The sequence below is a fragment of the Chinchilla lanigera genome, unplaced genomic scaffold, assembly GCF_000276665.1.
Source record: "Chinchilla lanigera isolate Chin_1 unplaced genomic scaffold, ChiLan1.0 scaffold00047, whole genome shotgun sequence".
Classification (NCBI taxonomy): domain Eukaryota; kingdom Metazoa; phylum Chordata; class Mammalia; order Rodentia; family Chinchillidae; genus Chinchilla; species Chinchilla lanigera.
Window position 1 is genome coordinate 10,808,706 of NW_004955448.1, and position 11,673 is coordinate 10,820,378.

The window sequence follows — 11,673 nt, forward strand, 5'->3', positions numbered from 1 at the left end:
CGGCCTTGCAGGCCATGCACCCAGCACCGTCTCTTCCCAACAGAGACTCCTGCAGATAGCAAGTGGGCTACGCCATCCCCATAATCCAGTCACCTCCAAAGCCTCATGTAAGAGCACACGAGGCTCCTGAGGGATATCCAGATACAAACCCTAACAAGGCCTTGCCATCTGACTTACCAGGTCCGACGCTAACCCAGGTGGTGTGAGAACTGAACTGTAGAATAACAGAATTGCTTTTAGAGCAGACCCACTTCATTTTTTTTTTATTCAGGTAAAATACACATAACATAAAATTTACCCTTTAAGGTATTTTTTCTTTTTAACTTTTCATTGAAATACAACATATAGAAAGTATATGTAAGCATGTAAGTACAATATAAGTAAACTACTCAATCAGATTTCACAAACTTAACAGATCTTTGTATCTGGCATCTGGAGCAAGAGCAATATATTCCAACATTTCCAAAAAGAAAACAAATGCACTTAAAAGTAAGTATTTCTATTAAAAAAGTAAGTATTTCTATAGAAACTTAGTAATTAAAATGGAAGTAAAAGAAGTAATGGCTTTCCCATACACACACACACACACACACACACACACTCTATAATATAGCATTTCCAAAAACAAGTTCATGGAAGACTTTCTAAAAGTATTTGTGTTATTGTTAAAAAATTAACAATTGTTAATTGAATTAAGGATAGTCACACAGATTTATCACGTAGTAAGACTTTCACAAACTCAGAATCTAGGGCCCTATTGCTAGGAGTGAGAATACTACCTGTTGCTCATTCTAGATGTTTATAAAATTACGGAGATACTGTCTATATAACAAAATTTACCATCCAAAGAAAACTTTCTTACAGTGCTAAGGACTGAGCCCAGTCCAAATGCTAGGCAAGCACTCTACCACTAAGCCACATCCCACGCCCTTTTAAAATCATTTTTAAGAGTTCAACTCGGGCTCAGGATACAGTTCAACAGCACAGCGCCTGCCTGGCAGGCATGAGGTCCTGTGTTCGATTCCCAGTACTACCCCCGCAAAAGAGTAAAATTCAGTGTCATTAAAATTCTAAATGTTGTACAACCAACATCACTACCCATTTCATCACTACCCATTTCCATAATTTGTTTATTCCAAACAAAACTCCTTACTCATTAGACAATGAACTCCCAACCTCTCCTCCCCCTTAGTCCCTGATAACCACTGCTGTCCTTCCTGTTTCTATGAACTTGCTGATTCTAGGTGCCTTACATAAGTGGACCATACACTATAGGACCTTTTGTGTCGCTGAGTTTATTTCACTTAGCCTATTTTCTCAAGGTTCATCTATGTTGTAGTGTGTATCAGAATTCAATCCTTTGTAAAGCGGAATGATACTCCATTGTATGTGGATACCACACTGATCTATTCACTCATCTGTTGATGGACATTGGAGTTTTTCTAACTTTTGCTATTCAAAGAAAGCTACTCTGAACTTTGGTGTACAAGTATCTAAATGGTTATATATTTTCACAAATTCATCTGTATGTCTTGGTATAAATAAGCTCTTGGAGGCACTTTACAATTTAGGAGGCCAAACAAAAATTAATAATAACATTTTAAAGAGTCCAATGTTTTTTATCAGCATTAATATTTGTTCATGCCTAAAGATTCAGGGATAAAGTAATGAACAAAAAATGGAATGTAATCAACACTACTCAGGTATAGAGAAGTTACAGAAATGCTTTGCTAAATATTAGACTAGAAAATATAAAGTTGAAGTTATATCAATTATTTTGTGCTTACTCTTTCTGATTACACTTTTATATATTAAATACAGAGAAAGTGCTTACAATTAAAGATTATAGATTAGAATTAAAGATAGTATCTCTTGCGTTTGCAACCCAAACATGCTTATCTTTGGTTCATCAGAATTAATTTCAAAATTTCTTAAAGGTTGGCAAGGTATTTAGAGCTTTAGACCTGCATTCTTATTGGACTGGCTGTTTGATGATCGCTCTCGTTCTTTAGTAATTTCCATCTGAATTTTGATTTTGATTTTCTCCCAATCTACTTGGAGCTACAATAGAAAAAAGGAAGAAAGGTATAAGACATTTTAAAAATCTAAAATGACCAAGAATCAGCAAAAATAGAATGTATGACTTCAAAAATATTAGAGAAAAAAATGAACATTGAAGAAAACATGATAGTGCTCACAGTCATGAAGTATCTTTAAGCAGACAATTACATAATAAAAAGGAGACTCGCAATGTGATATAAAAGACCTAAGTGCAGTTGTAGCCATTTATAAAGGGCGTACGGATACCGTCCCATGGACTCTTAGGTTCCCTACAACTCCTCAGGGGCGAGTGAGGCAGAAGACAGATCGCTCTCTTCCAAATGAAGAAATGCTCTCTGTCCACTAAGCTGTTTCCAACAAGTCAACAGTTACAGCTTATATATTAAAATTTCCACTAGAAGCCTAGCTATGAGAAAAGAGGACATTAGCTTCCCCTGAGCACCAAATGTCTCCTCCACAATGATTCTTAAAGTGATATGAAGATACAGCAGCCACGAAGACGAAGAAGAGAAGATGTTAGGGGAAGGAGAGGGAAGGCAAGCCGGGGAGACACAAAAAGAGTCAGTGAACAGTGGAACCTTTTGTTTGCATCCCTTCTGTCCGTGACGCCTCCCCCTCCCCTAGCCCAGCCCAACCCCTCTGCCAAGTTCATTAGCCTTCAAGGCAGGAAAGGCCCTGCCTCTGAGTTCTACCAGCGACTTCTTTAGGAAAGTACAGTCTACCGTTTAACAGTGTTTGGAGATCATTTACTTGGGAAGGTGTGTCCTGTCTGAGGCAAGACATGGGAAAAATTGGGTCCTAGATTAAACTAATGGACTTACTATGAAATAAACTCAATCCCATGTGACTGGGCCAGAGGTAAGTAAGTTTTCATTTCCAGGTAGGGGAGCTGAGTAGTAATATTAAACCGTATTCAAGCACTACTTTCTGGCCAATAGATTTATTTTAAGTAGCTGAGAGACTAATCTTAGTAACACTTTATGTCTTGACGTTAGGAAAGGGCCCTGCCTCTGAGTCCTACCAGTAATTTCTTTAGGAAAATACAGTCTACTGTTTAATAAAGTTTGTCTTTTTAGTACTGGGACTCAAACTCAGGACCTCGCGCTTGCCAGGCAAGCACTGTGCTACTGAGCTATACCGCCAGCCCAGTTTAACAAAACTTGGAGATCATTTATTTGGGAGTGCTGGGAGTTGGTGGAATTGTTAGGTTCTTTATCCTTCAATATCCTATGTCCAAATTTCTATGAAGTAGTTTGTGGATATATTGGGTCACTTTTTAAAGAAAATAGTAATCCCACATATTTATCTATAACACTAAAATAAACAAATTAATAAACTTCCTCTTATCCTAGGACATAAATATCTATGTTTTCAAAAAAAAAAAAAAAAGTCTGCGCTGAGGTGCCAGTGACTGACTGCTGGAAAGCAGAGCCGATGATAGATCATTTGAAGGGCTCCTTTTTCAATCCGGCCACAACCTGGTATTTTAAATGGCAACACTAGTTTCCATGTCTAACAAAACATTCATAAAGAGGAAGACCAAAGCTGATGAATATCCTGGCCTTCCTCCAGACTTCAATTGACTTGTGTGTTTCTCAGATCAATCACAATAAAACCATACACTGATGTTACACTGAACTGCTGTTGGAGCGCAGCAGATGTCTGTCAGCTAAACTGATGACATTTATTAGTTACCTGTAATACAAGTGAAGGCGCAGTTGACAGCTCTCCTACAGAAAATAATGCCTCACTTTCATTCTGGCATTCATCCAGTTTTAAAACTGTTCTACAGATAATTTAGCCCTTGGACGTGAATACTGTGAATGGGTTTTAGAGGATATTCTTTGGTAGTTGTTAAGTGACTTCCACATTAAAATCCACCCTTTGTACTCTATGGGGTTTGCTAATACTATTGGGTACTTCTTATTTTGGTCGCTCGCCCATTCTTGTTCACGCAGAAGCTATTGAGTTCCCACCGTATGCCTCCATGTCTCTCCCATGTCTCTCTCAGTGGAAAGGCAGTCTGCTGCTTTACAGAGAATACAGAAGCAGTCCGGCATGAATTCACTTAACTTTCATTCCTCATACTCACACTTACTGCACCTGTACTCAACCTCCTTTCCCCTTGTCTCAGGCTAACCTCTTCACACGCCTCCGATCCCAGCCCACGGCCGTCGGTTATATTACACGCTCAGCGTCCTTCTCATCTTGGCCTCTCTCCCTGCAGGTGATCCGCCTTTATTCTCCTCAATCCTGACCTAGGTGGAGGCCAGCAAAGTCTCCCCAAGGGCTCCTGGAATCCTGACCATGTTCCCGTTACACTCCAGAAACGTTTTTTCTTTCCTGAGGCTGGTGACGGACCCCAGGACCTCTCCTTTCCAGGCACGCTCTGGCACTGAGCTGCATCTCCAGCCCCAGACACTATTCGTTAACAGCAGTGTCAGCTGCTTTAGTTCTTACCCTACAGAATTTATTTGCATGCTTCAATTATGCAGCAAGTATTTAACACTTAGTGTATTCCAAGGATTGTCCTAGCTACAAAAATGCAGCAGTGAACAAAAAGATAAAAACCACTGTCTTCATGGAGAGATAATAGAGACAGATAATAGTGGAAGAAACAGGTAATAAAATAAAAAATAGTGAGAAGTGCTAACTTTTATATCTGAAGCTATCTTTCAAGTTATTCTTTTGCGTACAAACTTCCATGCCGAGAAGTTTGATAATGATGTCCATTCTCTCAACACGACATAAAGACTTCAGTGTCTGGCCTCAACCCACAGCCCAGCCACCTGGCCCTGAGCAGTTTCTCAGCATTCCTCCGCTTCTTTCAAGAGCCCGTACATTTGCTCCGCTCATCACACCCTTCAACTGACAGACAAACTATTAGGGTACTTTCGTGGAAAAATTTCAGTTCCCATTTATTTCTAGAATCAGGATTTTAAAAGGAAAAAGTAATCATGTTTCCTCCCATTATTTAACTTGCCTCTGAAATCCTAAATCCTAAATCAATCTCTGTTACTTTTAATCTTTCCAATTTCAACACCTCCCATCTGCCTGGAACACGCCTTCTCCCACTCCTACCCTCACTCTCAGTCAGCTTCTACTGTTCATGTTACAGAGCTTGGAGCAGTTATCTGCTTTGCTTAAGATGGAAAAAAGAAGAAAGGAAAGAAGAAAAGAAAAAAGGGAGGGAGGGAAGGAGGGAAGGAAGGAAAAAGAGAAGGGGGAGGGGGAAAAGAGGAGGGAAAGGGAGGAGACGGGAGAGGAGAGCAGAGGAAGGAAGGGCTGCGGAGGGTTGGACGGTTGGGAAGAGGAGGGGAGGGGAGGAGAGGAGAGGAAAGGAGAGGAGAGGGGAGGGGAAGGGAGGGGAAGGGAGGGGAGGGGAGAGGAGAGAGGAGAGGACAGGAGAGGACAGGAGAGGACAGGAGAGGGGAAAGGAAGAGAGAGACAGGAAGAGAGACAGACACTGGGACAGAGCGGGAGGGATGGGGGGAGAGAGCGACTTTGCTGATCCGCACCTAGGTCAGGTTCCCTGTTCATAAAGTCTTATAGTCCAGTGCACACCCCCTTCAAGACAATTGTTAGAATTAAAATTAACAACTAACTATACAACTGTCACCTGCATTTAAATATAAACTTCAGTCTGTGTCTGTCATGTTTCCTATAACACCCCAAGCACCAAGAAGAGAATAAAAGCTGTCTGAGGAGGTATTCAATCAATAATGAATGAATAAAAAGTAAATAATTTCCCAGAAAATGAGTTATCATTGAACAGTTCCTACCTTTAAGACCTTAAGACATGAAAGGCAGCTTTGGTAGTAGTTTTGTGGAGGGTGATTTTTCCTAACTACAGTGTTAATCCTTCTAGATCTTCTTCAAAATTCTATACTTTCTGAAATTCTGCTCTTGAATTTTATTTTTTCCACTCTTTTGCCTAATATAATGTTTTAAGCATTTCCTGGTTTTCTTCTTGCACGAAGTATGTATTGAACAGACTGAACTCAACAGACTGAATATATTTCTTGAGCTGACTATATTGCCAAACTTATAATGTATTTTACAAATATTTAATGAACACCATTGTAGAACAAGTACAATGACTGTAAATAATAAGGTTCTCAGGAGACAGAATGCCTTATATAATCACAGACTTCCATATTTTAAATTAAGAAAAACCCAAATAACATTTCGGAGCTCATAAACATAAATGTATATCAGGTTTCTCACCTCTTCCCTTCAATGGTTAGGATTCCATTCATTTACACACTTTTACATAGTGTACGTACTATCAGCCCACCAGAATTCACCTGATACCTGGAATTTCTCAATTCTTTTAAGTGACATTTGTCTTTTCAACTTTAGGTCTAAAATAGAGGGTTTATATAATTTTACACATAGAGAAGTATGGCTGATAAATTATGGTTATAGAACTAAGTGAAACCAAATGATCAGCAAGTAGAGTGCATGTCCCCCAAAGCTACTTACTCAGTAGTAAGAAATTTTTAAGTGAAAATTAATTTCCATCTTAAAGTACTATTTTCCAATTTTCAGTTAACTTCCAAAGGGCATTTAAGAAGAAGAAAAGTAGGAAACTGTAATATAATGGCATAGGGAGTCAAAGCAAATAGTTTCAGGATGAAAGAAAACAAAATACCTAAGAAAACCATGTCTGGTTATCCCACTTTGGAAATGTCTATTGCCCCTATGACTGAAATATTATACTTCCTAACAGCTGAATACATGTATCTGTATATACCTGTTAAATAAATAAATATATATATAGTCCAAATATATATATATATATAGTCCAAATACATATATATAGGGTGCGTATATATATGTGTGTATATATATAGTGTTTTCTATTTAAATTATAATTTCCTTTAGGGTAAGGACTATATTTTCTATATTCTCAAAAGTATCTAATGCACTCTGGGAGGCAGAGGCAGGAGGATCACAAGTTTTAGCCCAGCCTTAGCAACTTAGCTACTTACCAAGACCTTATCTCAAAATAAATAATTTTTAAAAGGGCAGGAGATATAGCTTTGGGTGAAGGCCCTGGATTTAATCCCTACTACCACACAAAGTATCTAATGTGAAAATACTGAAACAATACTGATGATGAGAACCAGGAAATGAAGTAGGCATTAATCTGCTTTACATTATATAATAGGGGCTGGGGATTTAGCTCAGCGGCAAAGCGCCTGCCTGGCAAGCGCAAGGTTGTGAGTTCGGTTCCCGGTACTGGAGAAAAACCAAAAAAAAAAAAAGAATCCCAGTTTACATTATATAATAAAATAAATTTACGGTGAGTACTTAAGGTTTTGTTTTGATGGCTGGTATAAATCCAAGGTCTCACACATGCGAGGTGAATGCTCTACTACTGAGCTACAGCCCCAGCCCAGGTGCTGTTTTCAAAACTGTGACAAATGATCAGGTGTAATACAGGCTCCTTAACGTTGTATTTGCGGTAGTTGCTGTTACATTTTATGAATTACAATGCAGCCTCAGAAATTCCAGGGACCCTGAGTTTGTCCTTATAGTACAGAAAGTTACTACAATCCGAATTCCTGGGGGTTAACTTCAGTACTAAGGGAGATCTCAAATGAAAACAAATTTATGGAGCTTCTACAAAGTGTATCCCCTTTCTACCACAAAACCTACAACTTGTAGCCATCCTAGCTAGAGATATTGAAGTTGCACTGCTAAATAACAATGACTCCAAAAGTCTCATTACCCTAAAACCTATTTTGAGATCCAAAAATGTAAATCCAACACCCAGTAGTATTCCAATATAAGTGGATAATGTTTTAGAAACTAGATGTCTTCCCTCTACTGCTCTTCCCAAGTCTCCTATACCCTGCCCTTGGGATGGCGCAGAACATTCTGTATTATAGTACTCCACTCCAAGAATGAGTCCTCCCACATTGTACACCGCAGGGAGATAGAGGGTGCATCTGATTCAATATCAAGCACGGTGCCTACCCAAGAATGAAACCTCTAATACTTCTTGGAATAAATAAAATGCTAAGTAAACTAATTCACAGAGCTGGACTCATGGTCAACCCTGTGTTGGAATTACACGTCTTCAAAGTCAACTTCATGGCTAGAGAGATGAGCTCTACTTCTGCTTTCTAAGCCTCGAGGAATCTGAGTAAGCAGCCACATCAGTTATGCTCTAGGCAGCAGGGCAAATTCTTGTAATTGGCTCTCCTTATGGGCTGATGTGTACTGGAATTACTATCTTCTAATTAGAGTGATAAAATCTGAAATTCTGGTAGAAATTTCGGAGGCAAAGATAGAGCCTTCTTTGGTGAAAGGTAGTGAAGTCGACCTACGTTAGGCACTTCTGTGAGGTGCAAGGAAGCCCCTAAGATTCTGCAAAGTGAGAAAATACACATTTTTTGGTCCGTGTCCTCTGTGTCGTATATATTTTTTTGTAGTTGAAGGGGCAGCCGGTGAAAGACAAAAATTCAAGAATCAACTTTTATCCTAGCTGGCTACTTTACTATCTAAAAATATTATCACCCAACTTTAAGATAAGCTGAATATTATGAAAATAGATTTGACTTAATCAGAATAAGCCTATAAGAATACTGTATATACTATATAGTCATAAAATAACCACAACATCAAAAGGCAAAATATAATTCTTTTAGAAATTATGGTATGAATCATTCAGCGTTTGTCTTGCCAAGATAAATATTTATAAAGCATACATATTATTATAAAATACTTTATAATACTTACACCTTCTGCATATTGCAAATATCGATCATTAGTTTCCTGTTTACCAAATGTCTCTAAAAACTTTTGACGGTAAGCAAGAACTGTATCAACATGTGTTTTGTATTTTACAGCCAACTCCAGTGCCCTACAATGAGAAATAAGACATGTTATCAGTATTGCTTGTGTTAGACTGCCAAGTTTTAGAGTTAGGGGAAAGGATAAATGCTTCCTTCCCTTTTATCCTGCACTGTGAAATGTCATTTTGCACCTTACTCCTCTTGCAAATTGCTATTCTTTAATGTCTGGATTCAACTCCTTCCTGACTGCCCTCCTTGCAGAAACAAACATTATCTATGTTCCATATCATTTATATACACTATTACTACAGCCCTGCTATAAGCGAGGTGGTTCCCTCCACTAGCCTATATACTGATAGAAGGGACATACGGGTTTCATTTCTGTTTGGTGAGCACTACACATGCCACATGTTGTAAATGTTCACTGAAAATCTTTTCCAAACCATAAAATTCAAGCGCATGAACTTCCCTGAATTCACCTAACCCTATCATCAAGATGACAATGAATTGACAGAGTTCAAAACTGATAACCTTATGTTATTACTATAAAAGTTTTTAAAATCTCATGAAATAAATTGAGGATAAGAAAAGTCTGACAAAAGCCTTTTATCATTTGAGCTTAGAAAAAGTCAAGCAGTCATTTAAATCGATATCTATCTATGTAACAAAGTTATTTTTAAAGTAATATTTTATTCAAATAGAAGAGAACTGAGTGACTCAATGAAAACAGAGATACAACACTGATGGTACAAAACATACACACTGTTGGTAATTTTCAAGGAAATAAACAGGTCAGCATTCAAGTCAAGGCTCACTTGTATAAGCACATATTGGTCAGCCCCTCACCACTGCAGCCCTGTCTGTAACTCACCAGTTAGTCAGGACAGCCTGACCAGTAAAGCACTGCCACAATATTTGGTCATTTTCTTTTAAGTATGGATAACACTCATCGTAATAGTCAAAAGCACACTATTTCTCAAGTTCTCTTGCTTTCTGACACACAACTTCCAAATCGTCCAGCCATGATTTATTGGAGCCAACTGTTATGACCTGTCGTTTTAGACATAACTTATAACAATGCACTTTGAAACCTGTCACTCTTCAGTAGCAAAATCTAGTTTACTCTTAGTACACATTTGTTTGCCCTACTTTAGCCAAACTAAAATACAAAAGTATTTTAGATATGCTGCATGTATTGATTGACAGTTGATAAACAATTGAGATACTAAAGACGTGAAAAAAATAATGCATATGTCATGGGTAATACAAATAGCAATACCAAGGTAACTAAAATTATTTCTTATAAAAACATACTAATACACACTATTACTGCTGAATGCAAAGGTCATTATTTGCTACTCATCATGGACTCTCACAAACTTCCATCATTTCTCTGTGATTTTAACAAGTCTTTCAGAAAAAAAGAGGTTAGGCTGAAAGGATGTAAAAATCCTAGAACAGAGAAACAAAAGTAAAAATAAAAATTAAAAAAGCAATTTAAAGAAGCTCAAAAGAAGGAAAGTGAAAGTAAAAATGTCTCAATCCTTCTCTCTCACATAATTCCCTCTGTATCTGTCTTGTTGCTTTTCTTATTGCTGAGACAAAATTCTACGCCCAAAGTAAAGAAGGAAAGGGTTATTTAGCTCGCAGTCCGTAGAGCTTTCAGGTCACAGTGGGCCGGCTGCAAAGCGGGGTGGCGTGGCAGGGGGCATTGCAGAGGAGAAACGGCCATGGCAGGCAGAAGGCAGAGGCAGCAAACAGCACAGCAGTAAGAGACAAGTACCCAGCCACAAGAGCAGCCCTCTTTTTGTCCCTTGTATTCTATCCAGGCTACTCACACTTAGGGTAGGTAGCACTCACACCCAGGGTGGGCCCCCCTAACCCTAGCATCACACCAAGAATCAACCCCAGCGTCACACCCTTAATTCCAGCATTACATACTCTACATCCAGCCACCTCTGAAACGCCCCAGCTATGACCACGCGAGGCTTCTTGAGACATCTAGATACAAGCTGTAACGACATCCCGAGGGCTCTAATCCCAGTGGTGGATGTGTAAGTGAAGATTCTGGTGAGTCATCCTTTCTGCACCCCATTGTACAGAACAGGAAAAGAGATCCTGATTGTGCAAAACCGAAAGTGTTCTAAATGAAGAGGACATAAGCAACCGTTCTAATCTGAGGCTTTTCAAAAATTCCAAAGACGTAATTCGGTACGGAAACATCAATACATTTCATTATGCAGAAAGAAGAGATGATGCCTGCTCCCACAGTTAGATGCTAGATCCTAAGTATTAGGCGTCATTATTGTCATCCGATACTAATAAAAGATGTACTAATTATCTGATTCAAGAACCATGGCTAAAGGAAAACATTTAAATGATAATGTGCTATTTTAAATGCTCTCAAAAAGGATACACTGGGTAAGGAATGTTTCTTTGGCACATTTAGGAGGAAACTTACTCCAAATTATATAAGAGGTTTGGGAACAGTATGTCTCTAGATTTAAAATGGTTATTTGGCAACCAAACAAATGTGACATTAGATTCTAGGACTGGCATAAATCCATGTATTTTAAGTAGAAGTTATATAAAAAGATGTTATAATTTCAAAACAATGATCTTTTAGCCAGGAATGGTGGCACATGTCTCTGTCCCAGCTACTCAAGAGGCTGAATAGGGATGATTACTTGAGCTCATGAATTTTGAGACTTAGCCTGGGCAACACAGTGAGAAACTATCTCAAAATAACAACAAAACAAAAAAAAATTATTACCTTTTGCATAATTTGAATGAATCAAAATTATTT

The 11,673-nt window shown here is 38.4% G+C and overlaps 1 protein-coding gene across 1 annotated transcript; it reads right to left on the reverse strand.

The window, feature by feature from the left end:
* Positions 1-234: 234 nt before the first annotated feature.
* Ift80 (intraflagellar transport 80) lies at positions 235-10,950 on the reverse strand. The gene is made up of 3 exons (XM_013518599.1): positions 10,809-10,950; positions 8,812-8,935; positions 235-2,061 (listed from the first exon to the last, which is right to left on the reverse strand). Exons 1-3 carry the CDS (start codon positions 10,889-10,891, stop codon positions 1,951-1,953), a joined length of 318 nt encoding a protein of 105 aa, XP_013374053.1. The 5' UTR covers positions 10,892-10,950; the 3' UTR covers positions 235-1,950.
* Between the last annotated feature and the right edge of the window lie 723 nt (positions 10,951-11,673).